We start from the raw sequence: 25215 nt of genomic DNA on the forward strand, positions 1-25215 counted from the left end.
ATGCCTTCCCAACATATTAGGCATCGAAACCCCAAAAATGAAAATTGCGCGCTAGCGCCCCCTAGGAAGGGACAAAAAACAGACTGCTTGTAACTTACGTTAGGAATGTCGTAAAGACATGGAACAAAAACCTCTATGTAGGTCTGACTTAGACCTAGATTCCCCATTAGAATTGTCTATACCTAAAATCAACAGAAATTTTGCATAAACTCATTCAAAGCAAAATTTTCACAAAAAATGCTATTTTTGCCTCTTTGAGCTGTAATTTGACCCCCTTAAAATGCTTCAAAACTCACCAAACTTGGCACACACATCAGGACTGGCAACAATTGCAAGCTAATAAAAAAACCAAACCCCAAAACTCAAAATAGTGCTCTAGCGCCCCCTAGGAATACAACACAGACAAACCGCTCATAGGAAGAAAACACAGACAAAACTGCTTGTAACTTCCGGTAGGAAAATCAAAGAGACATGAAACAAAAACCACTATGTAGGTCTGACTTAGACCTACATTTGAATAATTAACATACTTTAGCAAAAATCAACAGGAAGCTTGATATTTTCACTTCAATACAACAACTGCATTACTTTCACAATGCATTAAATAGTGGCACCAAGGCTTCTTCTGCCGTGGGGCTTGGGGGCAGCAGCCCAAGGCGCGCTCGCACCTTCGCACCCTAATTTGACCCCCTTAACATGCTTCAAAGTGCAAGTTAAAGCTATACTATGCCAAGCGAAAGCCATTCATCAACAACATCCAGAAACGCCAATCTGTAATTTGACCCCCTTAACATGCTTCAAAACTCACTAAATTTTACACACACATCAGGACTGGTGAAAATTGCCATCCAATAAAAAACCAAACCCCAAAAATGAAAATTGTACTCTAGCTCCCCCTAGGAAAAAAAACTGACAAAACTGCTTGTAAATTCTGTTAAGAATGTCGTAGAGTGATGAAACAAAAACTTCTATGTAGGTCTGACTAAGATCGGGGCTCGGGTCACGGCGGCAGCAGCCAAAGGCGGACCCGACCAACGGTGCTTGCAGCTTTAATTTATAATTGAATCACTTGTTTATTTTTCAACAGGTTTTTAGTTATTTTATATCTTTTTTTCCAAAAAGAAAAAGAAAGACCACTACAAATGAGCAATATTTTGCACTGTTATACATTTTAATAAATCAAAAACTGATGACATAGTGCTGTATTTTACTTCTTTATCGCTTTTTTTCAACCAAAAATGCTTTGCTCTGATTAGGGGGTACTTGAATTAAAAAAAAGTTCACAAGGGGGTACATCACTGAAAAATGGTTAAGAACCACTGCATTAGAGTAATAATTTTTATTTGCTAAAAAATCCAAAATGAACAGAATAGAATAAATAAGTTTATTTTAGCATTAGATATATTATTCTGATTATGTTATTGTATATTTACTCTTTGCTCTTTGTCATCCTTACAGAAAGACGTAAAGTCGGATCCCCGGGTAGTTCAGGAAGTCTCGGCTGCAACGGATTATCTCCTGGAGAGCCTCGGAGAACTGGCTGTGGAGGTACATCAACTAAACGTGCCTACATGATTGCGTAGATCCAAAGCATAGATTCTATGAGTAAGGACACACAAACCAGACACACAGCCTGGGGGCCAGTGTAGTAGCGCTCCAAAAATCAATGATTATCAGCGGTTACAAAGTTGTTACCACCATGGTTCACGGCAAACATTCACTTTGCATAAATGTTTTCATTCATCCAGGCAAACAATCTTTTACCAAAAATAGTTAATGCACCGTTCTAAACCATGCTTTTCAGCATCCATTTATTTATAAACTAAATCTCTAATCTCCAATCAACATTATATGGATACTCATTAGTGTAAAACATGACTAAAGTATAGAATATTAGCTCACTTTTTCACAATAACAAACCCCCCCTGTCCTACTTTGGTTCTGTTCTGCTTTGCTGACACAGCATTACCATACAGCTGTGTGTGTTGTTACTCTTTCCTGTCCAGTCAGCAGTAAAAATAACAAACTGTGTTTTTATTCTTATCCTACCGGTGCAACGTTCAGCATTTTCTTCCCTTTCCTCCCTAAATGCCTTTTTTTTTTTTTGCTTGACACTGAGTTAGAAAGAAACACTAGGAAAACAAGGAAAATGTTTAAAAAGATGGGGAACTTCCTAAGATTCTGGCCTAAGTTTGGTCCAGTTTGACCACGTTTCGGGTTTTGGAGGGTCTACTGATGAATGGATCAGTAATCACGGAGTATGCTCCCACACTGCAAAAACTGAAATCTAAGATTAAATATCTCAAATAAGGGTGATATTTGCTTATGTTCTGTCTGATAAGATCATTCTTCTCACTAAGCAGATTTTATGTTAGTGTTTTACTTGTTTTAAGGGTTTTTGCCCTAAATTATCTCAGTAAGATATTACAGCTTGTTGCTGAGATTTTATGACCTATATTGAGTAAAACCTGCTTGAAACTAGAATATCAACTGTTGCAAAGCTGTGTCATCAACACTCACAAGTATAAAACTAGTTTTTTGAAGTAATAATTTTTTATTTCAAGCATAAAAAAAACTTTGCTGTTATATTTTCAATGAAACAATAGAAAAAATGTACTCATGTAGTAGTACAGTTATTTGTCAAAACATGGGCAATGGTGTGGTTTGTTTTCCCGGAATGCAAAGGAATGGGACGGGACATGGCGTGAAGGTAAAGACATATTTGAATTTATCCATAAAAAAATTAAGGCGCGCACAAGGCGGAGAACAAACTTGGCTAAAAAACAAAAAACCCCACAAAGGCAAAACTATGGATATGAAACAAAAGACTCGCTAAACGTGACACGAATAAACAAAACTTACTTGGAAGGAAATGAGCAGAGCGATACATAACCAGAGTGAACAGAGCATGGAGCAGCAACAATGAGGCCAGCCCGACTGCCTGGCAACTACAAGCTTAAATAATAGTGACATGATTAACAAAGGTGCGTGAGTCCTAAACAAATCAGGTGCGTGAATCCAAACGAGTACAGGTGAACTAATCGGTCGTCATGGTGACAAAACAATGGAGCGTAAACAGAAACTAAAGAGTCTTAAACCAACAGAACATAACTAAACAAAACGTGACCTCCGAACATGACATTATTAGTGAGAATGTACTTATTTTAAGGTATTTTGGGGTTCTTTGAGGTTAGCTAATTTTACTTGTTTTGGAAATTCTTGACAAGCCAAATTTTCTTGTTCTATTGGCAGATAATTTTGCTTAGTTCAACTAAAATACCCCTCATTTCTGTATTTTTGTTTTCTTGTTTATGAACACTGACTTTTTGCAGTGCAAAAGCAGATGTTGACTGAAATCATTTTGTTCCAAGCTGAAAATGGCAGCTTGCTTAAGCAGATCAGAGGCTGGCATAATGGAGCGATGGCCATCTGTAACCCGTGGATTTTTTGGGGGGTTTTTTTACCACCAAGAATCTGCAAGCCAAAAAGAAGCATGAAAGACCGACAATATTTACAAAATGTCCTTTCATGAGTGAATGCTATCACCAAACCATGTCAGATATCTCTGATACAGTGTATCTGGAATGTAAACATGGCTTTGAATGCTGAGCCCACTCACTAAAGCATTCTCAAAGTATGCCAACATGATATGAAAGGAATATTTGCGTAGAGAACCATCAAATATGTATTCATAAAATGTCCTTTTGAATTCAAACAAGGTATTTCACAATAGAATTATATTAGCATAGATTAAGGTCTTTCATGTGGTCCGTCATATAAACACTATCCTACAAAACTAAAGGGGTCACATGATCATGGCCTGGGCTTTTGTAAATATTTGAAAATGTTTTTATTTCATTTAAATCCGAAAATACGACAACATAAAAAATACTTATAAAATACATGTTTCTTTCAAAATCCGTTAAGAAGGTTGTTTGTATCAAATTAAGAATGTGTAACACTACCTACATCCCTTTGCAAACTAAAAAGCTTATAATTATGCATTCTACCACAGCACCAACATTTGAGAAGCAGGATAAGGTAATATAAGAAAGAAACCTACAATAGTACTTCAACTCATAAGCTTAATTGGTTCTGTGAGAGAGCTCTTAACTCAAAACGCTTTTATCTCAAATTATTGAAATCAATATAATTGGTGCTTAGCCCTCACAAAAACAGCAACATTTTATCTTTTAATACGAAAAACAAACTTTTAAATAACACAATTTTTATTTAAAAAAAAACATATGGTGAAATGCACAACAAATAACTACAGTAGTTTTACAACATAATTTAGTAATAATGCACATAATTTACCTTAGAGAGTTTATATGGACAAAGTTATATTCAGATTTCACCTTTGCATATCATAGCACATAATTGTGGTGTGTTCAAGGAACCTTAGTTAACTGATTTTTGTTTTGTTTTTTAATTTTGTTTATAGAACATGCTATACGTTTACCAAACAATCTGTCACTCCTAATTGCTAAATCCCATGAAATCTTATACGTCTAGTCCGGTGGTCGGCAACCCGTGGCTCGAGAGCCGCATGCAGCTCTTTAGCACCGCCCTAGTGGCTCCCTGGAGCGTTTTCAAAAATGTATGAAAAATGAAAAAATATGAGGGGAAAAAATATATTTTTTATTTTAATATGGTTTCTGTAGGAGGACAAACATGACACAAACCTCCCTGGTTGTATTAAACATGCTTCACTGATTCAAGTATTTGGCGAGCGCCGTTTTGTCCGACTAATTTTGGCGGTCCTTGAACTCACCATAGTTTGTTTACATGCACAACTTTCTCCGACTTTCTAGGACGTGTTTTATGCCACTTCTTTTTCATTTTGTCCACCAAACTTTTAACGTTGTGCGCGAATGCACAAAGGTGAGTTTTGTTGATGTTATTGACTTGTGTGGAGTGATAATCAGACATATTTGGTCAGTGCATCACTGGAAGCTAATTGATGCTGACATGCTATTTAGGCTATAGCTATGTGTACATATTGCATCATTATGCTTCATTTGTGTAGGTATATTTGAGGTCATTTAGTTTCCTTTAAGTCCTCTTGATTCAATTTATATCTCATGACAGACTATCGGTATGTAATATGGCTTTTAATTTTTTGCGGCTCCACACAGATTTGTTTTTGTATTTTTGGTCCAATATAGCTCTTTAAAGGGGAACATTATCACAATTTCAAAAGGGTTAAAAACAATAAAAATCAGTTCCCAGTGGCTTGTTTTATTTTTTGAAGTTTTTTTCAAAATTTTACCGGTCCCGGAATATCCCTAAATAAAGCTTTAAAGTGCCTTATTTTCGCTATCTTCGAAACCACTATCCATTTCCCTGTGACGTCATACAGTGCTGCCAATTAAACAACATGGCGGTTACCACAGCTAGATATAGCGACATCAGCTCGGATTCGGACTGGGATTTCAGCGGTTTAAGCGATTCAACAGATTACGCATGTATTGAAACAGATGGTCGGAGTATGGAGGCAGATAGCGAAAACGAAATTGAAGAAGAAATTGAAGCTATTGAGCAAATAGCTATTGACGCTATTCGGCCAGAGCGTGGGTGTACCTAATGAAGTGGCCCATAGCATAGCTGCGTTATTAGCATCGCCGGTAAAATGTGCGGACCAAACGATCAGGACTTTCGCATCTTGTGACACTGGAGCAACTTAAATCCGTCGATTGGTAAGTGTTTGTTTCGCATTAAATGTGGGTATCTAGTTTCAAATGTACATACAGCTAGCGTAAATAGCATGTTAGCATCGATTAGCATAGCATGTTAGCATCGATTAGCTGGCAGTCATGCCGTGACCAAATAAATCTGATTAGCACATAAGTCAACAACATCAACAAAACTCACCTTTGGGATTTCGTTGACTTAATCGTCGCAAATGCATCTGCAGGTTATCCATACATCTCTGTGCCATGTCTGTCTTAGCATCGCCTGTCAAACGTGAAGACACTTTGGTACATTCAACGGGGGTCTGGCGGCAGATTTCTTGCCAGTGGTGCAACTTGAATCCCTCCCTGTTAGTGTTGTTACACCCTCCGACAACACACCGACGAGGCATGATGTCTCCAAGGTTCCAAAAAATAGTTGAAAAAACAGAAAATAACAGAGCTGAGACGCGGTGTTTGTAATGTGAAAATGAATATGGCGGGTGTGTTACCTCGGTGACGTCACGTTCTGACGTCATCGCTAAAAAAACGATAAACAGAAAGGCGTTTAATTTGCCAAAATTCACCCATTTAGAGTTCGGAAATCGGTTAAAAAAATACATGGTCTTTTTTCTGCAACATCAAGGTATATATTGACGCTTGCATAGGTTTGGTGATAATGTTCCCCTTTAAACATTTTGGGTTGCCGACCCGGGCTTCACGGTGGCAGAGGGGTTAGTGCGTCTGCCTCACAATAAGAAGTTCCTGCAGCCCTGGGTTCAAATCCAGGCTTGGGATCTTTCTGTGTGGAGTTTGCATGTTCTCCCCGTGAATGCGTGGGTTCCCTCCGGGTACTCCGGCTTCCTCCCACTTCCAAAGACATGCACCTGGGGATAGGTTGATTGGCAACATTAAATTGGCCCTAGTGTGTGAATGTGAGTGTGAATGTTGTCTGTCTATCTGTGTTGGCCCTGTGATGAGGTGGCGACTTGTCCAGGGTGTACCCCGCCTTCCGCCCGATTGTAGCTGACCCCGAAAGGGAATAAGCGGTAGAAAATGGATGGATGGAGGGTTGCCGACCCATGGTCTAGTCTCTTACGTGACTGAGCTGAATAATATTATTGGATATTTTACGGTAATGTGTTAATAATTTCAAACATAAGTCGCTCCTGAGTATAAGTCGCACCCCCGGCCAAACTATGAAAAAAACTGCGACTCATAGTCCGAAAAAGATGGTATATCAATATATCGCCCGGGACTACTTTAAAACATGCCTCACCAAATGTAGTGATTAGTATTAGCACCTTTTCTTCAAACTTAGGTAAAAATTCAAATAATAAGCATTTAGATTTTCTGTTAAATTAAAGCCAATATAGAAAAAATTGTGGTATAGATATACATGTTGGTACTGGTACCAAATTATTTATATCGGGACAAACCTACTAATGACCAAAATTGGGGCCACAAACAAAATCTTGTTTAGAGCCACACAAAGCCCTGCAGGTAGGGTTTCTGTAGATGAACTTTAGTAACCTCAGACTCCTCTTAAAGGAGGTAACTGTGAGTCAAACAGGCTGCTGATGATGACTGTGTGTCTACTTGTGATCCATGCCAACACGGTCATTGTTTCCCTGGGAGAAGACTGTTTCAATTAGTGCCCTTGGAGACCATTCCGCATTTCGGGCCAGTTGTCTCACACAGAAAAAATAGCAAATCCAAAGAAAAGAAAGAAGCATCTGACAGCAGAGAAGACAAAATGGTCTCCAGTCAAAGCTTGTGCAGCACAATGCAGCACGTAACACACTCATTGACCTGCATCCACACAACCCAGCATGCACCCAGTCAAGACATCGCACAAAAACATTGCAAATCGCAATTCCTTTGCATGTTGGTGCTTTGATGCAGCTGCAGGCTCAGACGGGATTTGCAGCAACCTATTTCTATTCTTATGCATGTATGACATGTTGACAAACATACCGAAGACAGCATATGTGCTGCAGGCGAGAGTGGGGAAAAAAAATGGTTAAATGAGACCGAGGACAAAGACAACTGAACAAGCACGCTTGTCAGAGTGTGTGCACAGCAGAGTGTGCGTGCTTGGTAGCATTTGTCAGTGTAATAGCCCAGTACTTGAGAAGCCTGCGTGTGTCTATAAGGAGAGTGACCGAGAGTAACCTCGTTTGGTTCTCTCACTTTCTTCTCCCTCCCTGTCTTTCTAGCTTCCACTCCCGTTCTCGCTCAAGCACAAGTTAATTTTACCCAACGACCGGCGTTATCTTACGATTTGGTTTCCTCCCCTGTATATTTGCTCATATTTTTGTTTTTCTTCTTTAAACCTGGCTATTTTTTTTTTGGTCTCTATTTCCTCCTCAGAGCGCCATAAACTCAAGTAACCTCCTCCAAAGCTTCACAATCCTTTCTTCACCCTTGTTCTTTGTTACACAAAAACACGCAGCCCCACCTCGCAATTCGTTTCTTATCACGAGTCGGTGACTATAATGCAATTAATGCACAACATGCCGAAACTTGTTCATGTCGCAATGTCAATATCTATCTGCTCACCACGCAAAATGAAGCCAAAAGGAAGTGAAGGCTGCCAGAAACATGGAACAATTGATTGTGACTTGTTTGAATCATGTATTTAACACGTTGTTAACATAATAAACAGCTACAAAAGAGAAATACATTGAAAGCATGACAAAAAAATCCACAACAAAACTCAGAAAAGACATGACAACAACAGAATAAAATGATGCTAGGTAAAATAATCACAACAATAATATAATTAATACTAACTAAGAAAAGGAATGTATAAAAAAAGTTTCCTGCACATGCCCCCCATAGTATAAAAAGTTAAAGTACCAATGAGTGTCATACACACACTAGATGTGGCAAAATTATTGTCTGCATTTGACTCATAACCCTTGATCACCCCCTGGGAGGTGAGGGGAGCAGTGAGCAGCAGCGGTGGCCACTCCCGGGAATCCTTTTTGGTGATTTAACCCCCAATTCCGACCCTTGATGCTGAGTGCCAAGCAGGGAGGTACTGGGTCCCATTTTTATATCCTTTGGTATGACTCGGCCGGGGTTCGAACTCACAACCTACCGATCTCAGCAGGGCGGACACTCTAACCCCAAGGCCACTGAATAAGTTACAAGTTATATATAGATATTATATGTGTCAAATTCCACTAAAACTATGGTAACAACAATACGTTTAGTGAAGTGAAGTGAATTTTATTTATATAGCGTTTTTTCTCTAGTGACTCCAAAGCGCTTTACATAGTGAAACCCAATATCAAATTTTTTTTTTTACATTCAAACCAGTGTGGGTGGCACTGGGAGCAGGTGGGTAAAGTGTCTTGCCCAAGGACACAACGGCAGTGACTAGGATGGCGGAAGCGGGATTCGAACCTGCAACCCTCAAGTTGCTGGCACGGCTGCTCTACCAACCGAGCTATACCGCCCCTGTGCAACAAATAAAACATGAATAATAATAACACAATAACCACAACATTTAGCATTAGAGATAAAATGCAGGTGTCACACTAACATATACAGTTATCTACCAGGGCTCACACACACACACACACACACACACACACACACACACACACACACACACATACACACACACATATTACAGAACAGATTGCAGTGGAGATTTATCACTGTCTGCCCAACTGCTAAGTGTCTACACTCCGCCGAGCACCACACACACACACACACACACACACACACACACACACACACGTTCTTGCATTTCATACCTTCTTGGGACCTGAGAAAAATGCCTCCCTCTTTAGGACCACCCTTTGTAGATAAAGCGCACTGTCGACTTTTTGAGAAAATGAAAGGATCTGAGGTGCGCCTTATAGTCCAAAAAATATGGTAGGCTTTTTTTGGGGGGGTTGGGGTCTGCCGTATAGTGTGTGCTAGAAATGAAGATTTGTGGTTTTCTCTCATCGGCATCAGATTTTCTGGGGGAGGATGATTCTGAGAGTACACACACACACAACTACACACACACACACGCACGCACACACACTTCACACACATTCTTGTATTTGTCACCTTCTTGAAACCTTCCAAAAAATGCATACCTCTCTAGAACTTCCCTTTCTAGATATATAAACATTTGTATTTACAACATTAATAATATATACAAATTATGCAAATGTCAAATGTAAAAAATGATTTATTTTTGAATTTTTTGGTCTGTAGTTTGTTTTTAATTTTTATTATTTACTTCAAGTTATTGCAGTATGTCTCTATATACGTATTTATTGCATTTATTTTTTTAAATTAATTTTGACCAAAGGGGCCGCAATTTAATATCTTACACACACTTGTTACTTACATGTGTTGGCCAGAGGGGGAGCACTTTCACATTTTTACACACACTTGTTATTTCATATGTTGACCAGAGGGGGAGCACTTTTAAAACCGAAACACAGTCAATTTGAAAAATCCTTCCTTTTTAGGACCACCCTAATTTTGATGGATTTCACCACCAGGGGTGCAAATGAGACATTCTCTATTACAGGAATAGGGAACCTATGGCTCTAGAGCCAGATGTGGCTCTTTTGATGACAGCATCTGGCTCTCAGATCAATCTTAGCTGACGTTGCTTAACACGATAAGTAATTAATAATTCCGCTGGTAATCACAGCGTTAAAAATAACGTTCAAAATATAAAACATTCTCATGCATTTTGATCCATCCATCCGTTTCTATCACACCTGTTCAAGAAGTCGCATCAATGGTCAAAAGTATTTTATTTATCGTTGATTACCTTCAGAATAACAATGTTATTAAAAAGAATAAGAGATGTACGCATTTAGTTGTTGTAATCAGGGAAAAGTCCAAATAAAAGAGGAGGTGTAGAATTCTCTCGTAAGAGCGTGGGACGACACTGTACAAGAGTACAGGTCTACGCGTTTCTCCTCATTGAGCTAAATTGAATCCAGTCTCTGTTTAATTCCTTGCTTCTTGTCTGTTCAATAGATGCCATCAGTGTTTGAACCTGACAGTTTGTATTCAGTGTTAAAAATATTATACGGCTCTCACTGAAGTCCATTTTAAAATATTTGGCTTTCATGCCTCTCTCAGCCAAAAAGGTTCCCGACCCCTGCTCTATTAGATGCGATGGTTTTCCATATTGGGTCCATGATTTTGGTCCTAACTTGTTCACCGGTCCTCGTATGGTAGGCACGTTTCCTTGTTGACGTCCCAAGAACCGTAGAAATACAAGAACACACACACACACACACACACACACACAGCCATGTCTAAAATACCATTCATAGTGCAACTTATGATCATCAGTACAAACCTTTCAATCGCACTCACACCAGTCTCTGGTATGAAACCCGATTGTGTGCTTGTGCGGTTACTGGCATCATGTTATTATGGCGTTACAATGGATGATATAATATAATATGCTTTTTTTTTTTTTTTACACAGGCATGCCTGAAAGGTGTTTGGCCACTTTCTACATAACATTCTGTTGTTTAGAATATTTGCCTTTAAGATATTATATGTTCAAATATTTACATTTGTTCTGTGCCTGATAAGTGACTTGACAGTCGTTGGGTTTTTTTTGTTGACTGAAAGGTGACTTTTTTTCATCCTTGCAGTGTTTGACTTTCATGACTTGATGATATTTTATATTTAAATATTTTCTTAACAGCTGAATATTAATGCAGAAGACTCTGCGTTCTTTTCCTTATTTTATCAACATCTCTACACACAATACACAAGAGTATTTGGACAACAATGAGTTAGCTTCTACTGCCCTTAATCTTGGGTTTGAATTTGGGAGATTTGTGCTTTTGGACGGCTTCACGGTGGCAGAGGGGTTAGTGCGTCTGCCTCACAATACGAAGGTCCTGCAGTCCTGGGTTCAAATCCAGGCTCGGGATCTTTCTGTGTGGAGTTTGCATGTTCTCCCCGTGAATGCGTGGGTTCCCTCCGGGTACTCCGGCTTCCTCCCACTTCCAAAGACATGCACCTGGGGATAGGTTGATTGGCAACACTAAATTGGCCCTAGTGTGTGAATGTTGTCTGTCTATCTGTGTTGGCCCTGCGATGTGGTGGTGACTTGTCCAGGGTGTACCCCGCCTTCCGCTCGATTGTAGCTGAGATAGGCGCCAGCGCCCCCTGTGACCCCGAAAGGGAATAAGCGGTAGAAAATGGATGGTGCTTTTGAACCTAAGAACGGGACTGCTGCCGCGAAAACTGTTTTATTTAACCACAAACATGTTTAGTGGGTTGGCCCTGCGATTAGGTGGCGACTTGTCCAGGGTGTATCCCGCCTTTTGCCCAAATGGAGCTGAGATAGGCTCCAGCGCTCCCCTCGACCCTGAAGGGAATAAGCGGTAGAAAATGGATGGGTGTGTAGTGGGCTTTAGATCAGGGATGTCTCATTCTTCTACACCAGGGGTCACCAACGCGGTAGCCCATAAGGACCAGATGAGTAGCCAGCTGGCCTGTTCTAAAAATAGCTCAAATAGCAGCACTTACCAGTGAGCTGCCTCTGTTTTTTGAATTGTATTTATTTACTAGCAAGCCGGTCTCGCTTTGCTCAACATTTTTGATTCTAAGAGAGACAAAAATCAAATAGAATTTGAAAATCCAAGAAAATATTTTAAAGACTTGGTCTTCACTTGTTTAAATAAATTCATTTATTTTTTTAGTTTGCTTCTTATAACTTTCAGAAAGACAATTTTAGAGAAAAAATACAACCTTAAAAATGATTTGGAGATTTTTAAACACATATACCTTTTTACCTTTTAAATTCCCTCCTTTTCTTTCCTGACAATTTAAATCAATGTTCAAGTATTTTTTTTATTGTAAGGAATAATAAATACATTTTACTTTAATTCTTCATTTTAGCTTCTGTTTTTTCGACGAAGAATATTTGTGAAATATCTCTTCAAACTTACTATGATTAAAATTAAAAAAAATATTCTGGCAAATCTAGAAAATCTTTAGAATCAAATTTAAGTCTTTTTAATTTCTTTTAAAAATTTTGTTCTGGAAAATCTAGAATAAATAATGATTTGTCTTTGTTAGAAATATAGCTTGGTCCAATTTGTTATATATTCTAAAAAAGTGCAGATTGGATTTTAACCTATTTAAAACATGTCATCAAAATTGTAAAATGAATCTTAATTAGGAAAAATTACTAATGATGTTCCATAAATTCTTTTTTTAATTTTTTCAAAAAGATTCGAATTAGCTAGTTTTTCTCTTCATTTTTTTCGGTTGAATTTTGAATTTTAAAGAGTCGAAATTGAAGATAAACTATGTTTCAAAATTGTATTTTTCATTTTTTTCCTGTTTTCTCCTCTTTTAAACCGTTCAATTAATCGTTTTTTCATCATTTATTCTCTACAAAAAAACCTTCCGTAAAAAGAAAAAAAATGTACGACAAAACGAGAGACAGAAATACCCATTTTTATATATATATAGATTTATTTATTAAAGTTAAATTGAGCAAATTGGCTATTTCTGGCAATTTATTTAAGTGTGTATCAAACTGGATGCTCTTTGCATTAATCAGCACCCAAGAAGTAGCTCTTGGTTTCAAAAAGGTTGGTGACCTCTGGTTTACAGTGTCATATTATACATTTTTTTAGATAAATTTGTCATTTATAATTGCTGAAGGCCTACCACAGCTTTGAGGTTACTATAGATTTAGGCATTGACGTGCTGTCAGGGGAGGCAAGTGAAGCAGTGCCTCACCTGCCACCAGGTGGCTTAACCATGAGATGTTCCAAAACGAAGTAATAAAATAAAATACGTTTTAATATTTCTCTTTTGGTTTATGCTTTCTATGTAAATTCGGTGTGGTTCCTGTATATTTTGATAATTTTCATGGTCAAAATCGCGGGAATTCCATGTTTCCTGATCAAAACAATGCAGCAGATGAGAAGTGAGGCAGATACAGGCGGTGCCTCCACGGCTACACACAGTATGTATGGGGCATGCGTGTGAGGGGCGCATGCTTGTTGCCATGTGGAAAAGGCAGGTCTTGAGGCAGCAAGTTCCTCTGCCTCAAGGTAAGGGGCGATATATTGTCAACTTGCAGTTCAATGCCTCAGCAGTACTCTGACTCGCCACACTGGGAGAAGTCGGGGCGCTCAAGCTAGCAGACACAGGTCTCTCCAGCGGAAGCCAGCCTTTTTTCTTTTCTTTTTTTTTAAACTATATTTATTACAAACATGGCATTTTTATTAGAGTAAGCCAGTGTGTGTGGGTGTTTTTTGTCAGATGCAAAACATTTTTTTTTCCCTGTAACTCTAATGGGCAACCGCAATCAACAATGACTAGAGCTGCACATATGAATTTAAGTTAAAAAAAACAAAAAACAAGAAAAAAAAGTATGTATGCGTCACCTGGTGTTTAGTTCACTGCACATCACTGGATTTAGGTATAATTACCTTTATTTCCCCGGACTATAGAGTGCACCGGCATTTTAGCCACACCCACCAAATTTTAGAATAAACAATTATTTTTACAATTATTAGTCGCGCCGTACTATAAGCGGCAGATATACTGTATACCAGTACAAAATATTTTGTAAATGTTTGTTTACATACCTTAGTTGTTTCCAAACGGTGCCTGTCACATGGCAGAAGAACGGCTGATCAAGCAAAAATAAGTTATCATTATGGACCCCACAAGCTGTGGAAGCTAGCCCTCCAATCAGCTAAATGGACTCAATAGTGACGGTTTGGTGAATTTGCGAAACTTAAACAATACAAAAAGAATGCCATTGTAAGTTAATAATACCAACCCAGACACTCGTTAACGTGTTAGCATATGTACTAATGCTAACAATGCCAGCTTGATCACATTACGATAGCACGTACAAATATGCATGGAAACACTCCTACAGACATCACAGATGGGACAATTTAGTAAGCATGAATTGTTTTAGTTGTATTGTAAAACTTAGAATCCTTGCTTGGAGTGATGAATGAAGAATCCCGAGAAACGCCATAGAAGCCGTAGTTTAAGGCATGAAATAGGAAGTACATTTTCAACCTGCAGGACCTGCATTGAGTGAACTTGTCCAAAAGATGGCGGCATGGGGCGACCTTTTCAGAGTCTCTATCCGTGTAATATGAAAACTATTTGTTGAATACAAAAAAATGGGATTGAAAAATCCATAAATTAGCCACACCGTTTTAAAGGCCGCAGTGTACAAAGCATTGGAAAAAGTAGCTGCTTATAGTCTTGAAAATAGGGTAGTCAAACTGAGTTTGATTACTATGTAGAACCTACATATTGACAGTTTTTCCGATTTATAGCTGACCATGTGTGTTTGAGTTGTTGTTGGTGCTCCTGAACTAATCATCACACGGACTCGCAATGTTATGGTTGGCGGGGGTCTTATGTTTTTATGCTGATGTCTCTCCTTCCTGTGTTTCTCCCTCAAGCTTGCCAGTATGAAGAGTTGGAAAGACATGCGAAATGAGATCCTGTATCTCACTGTGAATGCCACAGGCTCCCCGAATCAGATGTACCAGGCTGTGTCACGCATTGTCTGTGGTCACCCCGAGGGGGGCGGCCTTAAAATCAAGTCCCTCAACTGGTATGAGGATAACAACTACAAGGCGCTGTTTGGAAACCATGGCAACGACAGCGACAGCGATCCGATTTCCGCATATGACAACACATCCAGTAAGTGTCTTCGTGATCTCTGGTATTTAGGCCCCAAACAAAGTAGCCATACAATGTAATAAATGCTTTTGTTTGTTTTGTCAAGCTCCTTACTGTAACAGCATGATGCGAAACTTGGAATCCAGTCCCATATCCAGGATGATCTGGCGAGCCCTGAAGCCTTTGCTCATGGGAAAGATCCTCTACACCCCAGATACTCCAGCGACGCAGAGGATAATCCACGAGGTAAAGTGTCGAGAACCTTGCTTGAACTCTTTCAACGCATCAACCACTGAATGTCGACTGATGCCTGTGATTGTTTGTTCCAGGTGAACAAGACTTTCCAAGAGCTGGGCCTGTTAAGGGACCTCGGAGGAATGTGGGATGAGATGAAGCCCAAAGTATGGAACTTCATGGAGAACAGTGAAGAGATAGACTTAGTCAGGGTGAGTGGCCTGCCCTCGGAGAACACGCTTGAACATAATAGTCTGTATACCTCTGAGACATATGTTTAATTATGGTGCTTCCGAAAAGGGGACATTTCAATTCAAAAATCTCATCAAGCCTCACCATCCATCCTACTTTGTTATGGACTTATGTGTTTACCGTTATTTATCCACAACACTCCCTTAGGCCAGGGGTCTCAGACATGAGGCCCGCGGGCAGCACGTTATTTTACGGCCCGCACCTTGATATGTAAATGTAGTGTTAGTGTGGCCCGCGAATTTTATATGAATGGCATATTTGCTACAATTACCAACCCTCTCGAATTTTCCGGGAGACTCCAGAATTTCAAGGCAATCATTCAAGGGTAATCATTCCCGCGAACATCCGTCAGTTTTTACCCAAACAACATTGTTCAATGGGTGCCGTGTTGACACTTCCTTTGACGCCCTCTACATCTTGTTCTAACAGCGTACCATTCCGGACATTTCTGTATTTGGCTTTTATGAACACGAGCCATAGCATCCACCTTTTCATCAAACATACAACATAGTCTCAGCCACATGTTCTGTAAGGTTTCTGCAAACACGTGTCAGTGACTGCAAGGCATACTTACAGGTCACATTGACGGTGGCTTTATAAACAAATGTATCACTGTTACAAATATGCGCCACACTGTGAACCCACACCAAACAAGAATGACAAACACATTTCGGGAGAACATCCGCACTGCAACACAACATAAACACAACCAGGCCGGCACAGTGTAAATATGATGTTAAGTTGATAGCGATGACGTAGTAAAAGGCTTTAAGGTAAAGGCAGCGCTAACCCGGAACCCTTATGCCATTGTTAACTGGATGTAAATCAGGACTAATATTTGGACAACGCTTGCCCCGGAAAATTGTCGGGAAATGCCCCTAAATTCGGGTGTCACCTGGAAAAATGGGAAGATTTGACTACTCTGTTGGTAGGGTGGGTAAGCCGTTCAAAGAAGGTGAATCCATTAAACGCGCATGTTAGAATTTTTAAGTCATCTTTTCTTGCGGCCCAGCCTCACCCAGTGTCTGCATCCAGTGACCCCCCCAGGCAAATGGAGTTTGAGACCCCTGCCTTAGGCTGATGAGAATACAAAGTTATGTCACCACTGTAGCTAAAAGTTAATGCTATGTTTTGGGCGAATGTTACGGGGTTAATTGTGACATTTGCCATGGCTGGATGCTTGGAACTCCAACCTTTGCTTCCAAGTCGAAGCATAACAATTAGCAATAGCTTTTATTCCAAAACACTCTTAGGTTGGGGCACTCAAGTTAAGTCAAGCATTTGAATTGAGGTACCATCGTACACAGATTTAATATCTGAACCCACTGATAATGTTTTAATTAACAGATGAAAACATTTAATTAGGATCAGATGACGTTCACATGACATGCATGCTTAGGTAGCTTTCACAGTGTCAGCATCGCCTCCCAGTGGTCAATGTTTGAATTACCTTTGAACTATTTTCTTGGACCCTTGAAAAAGTCAAAGTATTGCTCAACAAATGTTTTTCATTCCATATGCTCTACACCAGGGGTCACCAACGCGGTGCCCGCGGGCACCAGGTAGCCCATAAGGACCAGATGAGTCGCCCGCTGGCCTGTTCTAAAAATAGCTCAAATAGCAGCACTTACCAGTGAGCTGCCTTTGTTTTTTAAATTGTATTTATTTACTAGCAAGCTGGTCTCGCTTTGCTCGATATTTTTAATTCTAAGGGAGACAAAACTCAAATAGAATTTGAAAATCCAAGAAAATATTTTAAAAACTTGGTCTTCACTTGTTTAAATACATTTATTTATTTTGTTACTTTGCGTCTTATAACTTTCAGAAAGACAATTTTCGAGACTAAATACAACCTTAAAAATGATTGGAGGATTTTTAAACACATATACCTTTTTAACTTTTAAATTCCTTCCTCTTCTTTCCTGACAATTTAAATCAATGTTCAAGTATTTTTTTTTTTTTTATTGAAGAGAATAATAAATACATTTTAATTTAATTCTTCATTTTAGCTTCTGTTTTTTCGACGAAGAATATTTGTGAAATATTTCTTCAAACTTATTATGATTAAAATTCCCCAAAAATTATTCTGGCAAATCTAGAAAATCTGTAGAATCAAATTTAAATCTTATTTCAAAGTCTTTTGAATTTCTTTTAAAAATTTTGTTCTGGAAAATCTACAAGAAATAATGATTTGTCTTTGTTAGAAATATAGTTTGGTCCAATTTGTTATATATTCTAACAAAATGCAGATTGGATTTTAAACTATTTAAAACATGTTATCAAAATTGTAAAATTAATATCAATCAGGAAAAATTACTAAAGATGTTCCATAAATTCTTTTTTCAATTTTTTCAAAAAGATTTGAATTAGTTAGTTTTTCTCTTCATTATTTTCGGTTAAATTTTGAATTTTAAAGAGTCGAAATTGAAGATAAACTATGTTTCAAAATTGTATTTTCATTTTTTTCGTGTTTTCTCCTCTTTTAAACCGTTCAACTAAGTGCTCTTTTCATAATTTATTCTCTACAAAAAACCTTCCGTAAAAGGAAAAAAAAAATGGACGACGGAATGACAGACGGAAATACCCATTTTTTTTAATATATATAGATTTATTTTATTAAAGGTAAATTGAGTAAATTGGATATTTCTGGCAATTTATTTAGGTGTGTATCAAACTGGTAGCCCTTCGCATTAATTAGTACCCAAGAAGTAGCTCTTGGTTTCAAAAAGGTTGGTGACCCCCTGCTCTACATCTATAAATAACACTTTACTTAATCATTATTCTTTTTAGCAGTGAAGTTAATACATAATACCAGTATTAAATGAATGTGTCAGTGCGTATAATAATTAAGGTATTTTCCCAGTAACCCTTTATTTTTGTTTAAATGCATCAACATATTTTTATCTGACAATAACATAATTAATGCTTCTGAAGCGGTGGTATTTTTTGTGTGCCTATTCAGCCTTAACATGGTTTTCATTGTGGAACAGCGTGATAAACGCCAAGAGAGTGGGCGTGAGATGAGATTTGAAAAAGAGGTCACAGACCACAAACTTTATAGAACAGTACATTAGCAGCAACTGTAAAAAAAAAAAGAAAAAAACTTTGACTAAGCAACCCTCAACGCTTCCAGTTTTTGTTTTATGTTAATATTTAAAGGCCTACTGAAATGAGATGTTCTTATTTAAACGGGGATAGCAGGTCCATTCTATGTGTCATACTTGATCATTTCGCGATATTGCCATATTTTTGCTGAAAGGATTTAGTAGAGAACATCCATGATAAAGTTTGCAACTTTTGCTTGCTAACAGAAAAGCCCTGCCTTTACATGTTGATGGCTCCTCACATCCTCACATTGTTTTTAATGGGAGCCTCCAACAAAAACGACAATTTCCCCATTAATTTGAGCGAGGACGAAAGATTCGTGTTTGAGGATATTGATAGCGATGGACTACAAAAAAAAAAACTAAAAAAAAACGTGATTGCATTGGGACGGATTCAGATGTTTTTAGACACATTTACTAGGATAATTCTGGGAAATCCCTTATCTTTCTATCGTGTTGCCAGTGTTTTAGTGAGTTAAATAGTACCTGATAGTCGGAGGTGTGTGTCCACGGGTGTGTTGACGCGCAGTGTCTCAGGGAAGTCGACGGCAGCTTTATGGACGGCGCAAGCTCAGCTGATCTCCGGTAAGAAGCGACTTTTTAACCACAATTTTCTTACCGAAACCTGCTAGTTGACATTCGGTTGGGATCACAGTTCGCTGTGATCCATAGTAAAGTTTCACCTGCGTGAATTTTAAACAAGGAATCACCGTGTGTTTGTGTGGCTAAAGGCTAAAGCTTCCCAACTCCATCTTTCTACTTTGACTTCTCCAATATTAATTGAACAAATTGCAAAGGATTCAGCAACACAGATCTCCAAAATACTGCGTAATAATGCCATTAAAGCAGACGACTTTTAGCTTTGTGTGTGCGCAGCGCTTATATTTACTAACAGCCCGTGACGTCAAGCGTACATGTCATCATTACGCGACGTTTTCAGGAAAAAACTCCCGGGAAATTTAAAATTGCAATTTAGTCAACTAAAAAGGCCGTATTGGCATGTGTTGCAATGTTAATATTTCATCATTGATATATAAACTATCAGACTGCGTGGTGGGTAGTAGTGGGTTTCAGTAGGCCTTTAAACCCATATTTATTGAGCTCATTCTATGTTTTAAAGAACGTATTCTCCATTTTCCGCAGACCTTGCTCCAAAATAACGCCAGCGCCACTTTCCTGAATACTCAACTCAGTGGGACTGAGTGGCGCGTGTTGGACCTGTCGCGCTTCCTCTCCAAGTCCGTGGTAGACCAAAAAGCTGCAGGGTCAGCATACACCTGGAGAGAGGTCTTCAACGAAACGGACCAGGCCATCCAGACCATTACCCGCTTCATGGAGGTAAGCATACATTTGATTGCATTTTGGCTCAAGTGATGGTTGCATTTGAACATAGATTAGTTTAGTCCCTTTGCACACATACATTCACTTTCATGCTTATGTAATGTCTTTCATTAAGGTCAAGTTGCAAGAAATAAATCAATCAATCAATCAATGTTTACTTATATAGCCCTAAATCACTAGTGTCTCAAAGGGCTGCACAAACCACTACGACATCCTCGGTAGGCCCACATAAGGGCAAGGAAAACTCACACCCAGTGGGACGTCGGTGACAATGATGACTATGAGAACCTTGGAGAGGAGGAAAACAATGGATGTCGAGCGGGTCTAACATGATACTGTGAAAGTTCAATCCATAATGGATCCAACACAGTCGCGAGAGTCCAGTCCAAAGCGGATCCAACACAGCAGCGAGAGTCCCGTTCACAGCGGAGCAAGCAGGAAACCATCCCAAGCGGAGGCGGATCAGCAGCGCAGAGATGTCCCCAGCCGATACACAGGCAAGCAGTACATGGCCACCGGATCGGACCGGACCCCCTCCACAAAGGAGAGTGGGACATAGAAGAAAAAGAAAAGAAACGGCAGATCAACTGGTCTAAAAAGGGAGTCTATTTAAAGGCTAGAGTATACAAATGAGTTTTAAGGTGAGACTTAAATGCTTCTACTGAGGTGGCATCTCGAACTGTTACCGTAATAGACTGCTAATTGCCTAAGTAGGTCATCTCCTTATCATTGATTAAATGCTCTTGGACCTGCACACTGTAAAATCAAGTCATGGCCATGCCTAGTGGGTCACTGTGTTCCTCTGTGCTCACTGGGTCATCATGCCAGTCAGAGGCAAGCCTTAGATAAAGATCTACCGCACGTATATTTATTACTGCCAAACATTAACCTGTGTTCCTGACCTACTGTCAAAGGGGCTTCTTGGTTTTCTCTAATTAAATACTTGGAGGTTGGTGTATCGCCCCGTGACTTCTCCATTGCCACGCTCCGATGATATAAGACCATGATGATTAGCTTTTTTTTTTTTTTCCCAGTTAAATTCATGATTCCAAGAGGAGAGATTGCTTGTCTATAAATCCAGCTTGTGATCGAGAATGCACACACTTGCGTCAGAAAAGTCAACACAGGACATGTCTGGTCCCGCTGTAAATAACATACCAACCTACCGACCTACTAGGTGGGGTTTACCTCACAAGGAGATTTCAAGACATTACCTGCTGTCGTCTCTCACAAGACCTGTCAAGGCCAACAATAATAAATATGTCTGTCAGAATTGCAGAGCTGTTGAGCGCTCATACTGGCTTTTTATCTATCCCCTCTTACCATGAATTGATTAACGTGGACCCCGACTTAAACAAGTTGAAAAACTTATTCGGGTGTTACCATTTAGTGGTCAATTGTACGGAATACTAATAAAAGTATCAATCAATCAATCAAAACTCACACGCATGGTACAGCTGAGTTTAAATCTGCTGAGTATAGGAAAGGCTAAGCTAATAATGTAATGTAATCTCCTAAGAGCCGGCGTCCTCTGTGTTTTCCATAACAGGGCCATTTTTTTTTTTTTTTTTTAAATACATTTCTCCCGTGCAAAGGCAAAACCTAGTAACTCACTTCTCGCTGATTTTGAGAAAACAAAGGAAAACCAATCCATCTCGATGCTGTCTTACAAAGATCTACAAAGTCATCAAACGTATAGATCCAATCCAATCCACTTTATTTATATAGCACATTTAAACAACAATAACGTTTCCAAAGTGCTGCTCAGCCATGTTAAAAACAATATTTAAAAAAAACAACAAAAAACAGTATTATGCTCCACCAATGACTGAATAAAAACAAAAAATAAATAAATATAAAACCAATAAAAACAATATAAAAATATAAAAAGTTTTTAAAAATTCCGGGATTTTCCCGAATTTTTGGTTTTCCAAAGCTTTATTACCACCCTTATTTTCTGGCGACTACTTTTTCTATATTTTTAACCCATTTCAACCATTCCACTGTCAAATGATTACCCTTAATCAGGACCAAAAACAAAGCATTCACACACAATTCCTTCAGGAATTGCCTCTTCCAGTTCTCTTTCTTCTCCAGATTTTAGATTTTGGCGCGGTCTACCTTCCACATTTTTCATCAAATTCAAACTGTTCCAACTTCAAACTGTTCAGCCTATTCGGGAATCGCTGGTTTTTACCTTGACAAATTCAAAAAATTCACAGATTTCCCAGAATTCACGGTTTTCTGGGACATTTTTCCCATTTAATATGATTTGGGCATTTTTCAAATTTCCACCATATCCACATTTTTCAACCTATTCATACCATTCCACCTTCAACACATTCCACCATCCTGGACATTCAAACTAAACTTTTCCCAAGTTTAAAAAAAATTCCAGGATTTTCCGGAATTCCTGGTTTGCCAAAGACCTATTTCCACCCTTATTTTCTGGCGACTACTCCTTCCACACTTTTTGACACATTTCAAGTGTTCCACTGTCAAATGATTCCTCTTAATCAGGACAAAAAACAAAGTTGTTTATTGAACTGGAAAAATTCCAGGTTTTCCCGAAATTCCAAAAATTCAGGACAAAAAACAAAGTTGTTTATTGAACTGGAAAAATTCCCGGTTTTCCTGAAAGTACAAACATTTGTCAATTAAAAATGTTGTGTACCCCGCCTTCCGCCCGATTGTAGCTGAGATAGGCGCAAGCTCCCCCCGCGACCCCAAAAGGGAATAAGCGGTAGAAAATGGATGGATGGATGGATGTACCTCAACATTTCTCGACCAATTTGAAAAAAATCCAACACCAATCAGGTCATTCAGAACATTCAAGTTGTTTTTACCAATTTCCCAAAAAGTCCCGCTTTTCTCGAAATTTCCAAATTTTATGAAAAATCACATTTAAATCAATGGGACATTTTTCAAAGTTCCACAATTCCCACATTTTTTTATCTTATTCAGACCGTTTCAACTTCAAAATATTCAGCCTGTTTGATGTGCTCTCTTTCAACAATTCTAAAAAAATTCCAGGATTTTAGTTCAACTTCGACATTGGAGCGTTCACACGCAAATCCTTGAGGAATTGCCTCTTGTGTTGTGGTTTGTGCAGCCCTTTGAGACACTAGTGATTTAGGGCTATATAAATAATCATTGATTGATTGATTGAAAAACAAATATGATTAAAAACTATTTTAAAAGGTAAAATCAATTAAAACAGTAAAATAAAAATCAAAGTGTATAAAAAACACAGAGGACAGAGGACCACACAACTCACGTAGTGTTAAAAGCCAAAGAATAAAAGTGGGTCTTAAGACGAGACTTAAAACACTCCACTGTGGAAGCAGTTTGAACATGGAGGGGCAGAGTGTTCCAGAGCTTAGGGCCGACCACAGAGAAGGCCCTGTCTCCCCTGGTCTTAAGTCTGGTCTTGGGCACCACGAGCTGGAACTGGCTCTCGGACCTCAGAGCGCGCGCAGGGATGTAAATTTGGATGAGGTCCGAGATATATTGAGGTGCCAGTCCATGTAAAGATTTAAAAACAAACAGCAATGTTTTAAAATCAATTCTAAAATGAACAGGGAGCCAGTGCAAACTCTGAAGAATTGGGGTTATATGCTGGCGTTTCCTGGCCCCTGTTAAAAGTCGTGCTGCCGCATTCTGGACTAACTGCAACCGGGAGAGAGCTTTTTGGCTAATGCCAGCATAAAGTGCATTGCAGTAGTCCAGGCGACTTGAAATAAAAGCATGCACGACTTGTTCAAAAAGGTTAAAAGATAAAAACGGTTTAACCTTTACTAAAAGACGAAGGTGATAAAAACACCATTTTAAAACGCCATTGACTTGTTTGTCAAGTTTAAAATCGCTGTCTATAGTGACGCCAAGGCTGGTGACTTTGGGACGCACATAATTTTGTGCGTTTTTGTGTTTTACATGTTTTCTTGAGCTTTCATTTTCTTGCCGATTGAGCCATGGATTGAATCTGCTCTCATGAGCGTGTGCCCTTTCTCCAGATATTTTATTACAATATCCGGTGGGCCCCATTCTGAGTCTGTACATTGGGCAAGCGTCCAGTTTTTTATTTTGACCTCCACAGTTATCTGCCCAAAAGAGTATGCAAGGGGAAGAATCAAAAACAGTACATTTAATGAAGGTGCTTGCAACGTCCTGGGCCAATCTTGCAAATATCCCCTCGTGCCATAATATCACATAATCAGGTTGACCGTCGGCCCCCATTCATGCAAATGTTTCATTAAAGACAATAAGGCGACTGACAAAGAAGCTCCGATTGGTCCCCTTGAGATACTAGGTTTTTCTGTTGTATCTACGCGGTTATGTGGTAGTTGCTAGGTCCTGCCATGCGCCTAACAGCTTACTTACGGAACAAATTACAATATCGCATACACTAATGTAAAGCATATCACTTAGGAACTCCAAAATTATTATCAGCTCAGTTTTGACCAAAATTGAGTTACTGGGTTTTGCCTTTGGACGGGAGATTTGTAACTCTGACCAAATATATGGGCAAATTTCCATTATAGAGGATGTTTTTTTTCCAAGGTAGGTCATATGAAAAGTAGGGATGTCAAAAAAAAAACAAGTTAACTCGTATGATTAATAATAAAAGATCTTTCCATTAATCATGTATAGTTGCAGAATATTAACACAATTTATCATTGTTTTTTTTTTTTTTATTGTTTTTTATCTAATTTAACTAGTTGTTGTGTTTATTCATTATTATTTCTTAATTTTGAGCATGCTGCTCTTTTACCGTAAATGTGGATGATTGCCTGAAAGGAAAAATGGATTGTTTTACGATCATTGATCAGGTCAATGGTTTCGAAACGTCAGTGCAACGTTGCGTGAGGAGACGACAAATTTAGCTCCAACAACACTCCGACTAGACTGTATATAAAACTGCTGCCAAGCTTAAGCAAATA

General features: G+C 38.8%; 1 protein-coding gene across 1 annotated transcript in view; it reads left to right on the forward strand.

Annotated features, from left to right (window-relative positions):
* Positions 1-25215, forward strand: part of LOC133538706 (phospholipid-transporting ATPase ABCA1-like) — a 114451-nt gene that overhangs the window by 51248 nt on the left and 37988 nt on the right. Inside the window, exons 8-12 of the mRNA XM_061880420.1 lie at positions 1459-1548; positions 15122-15365; positions 15451-15590; positions 15674-15790; positions 20078-20272. Coding sequence (XP_061736404.1) covers positions 1459-1548; positions 15122-15365; positions 15451-15590; positions 15674-15790; positions 20078-20272 — 786 coding nt within the window. The remainder of the gene's footprint in view (positions 1-1458; positions 1549-15121; positions 15366-15450; positions 15591-15673; positions 15791-20077; positions 20273-25215) is intronic.

The sequence above is a fragment of the Nerophis ophidion genome, linkage group LG20 (genome assembly GCF_033978795.1).
Source record: "Nerophis ophidion isolate RoL-2023_Sa linkage group LG20, RoL_Noph_v1.0, whole genome shotgun sequence".
Classification (NCBI taxonomy): domain Eukaryota; kingdom Metazoa; phylum Chordata; class Actinopteri; order Syngnathiformes; family Syngnathidae; genus Nerophis; species Nerophis ophidion.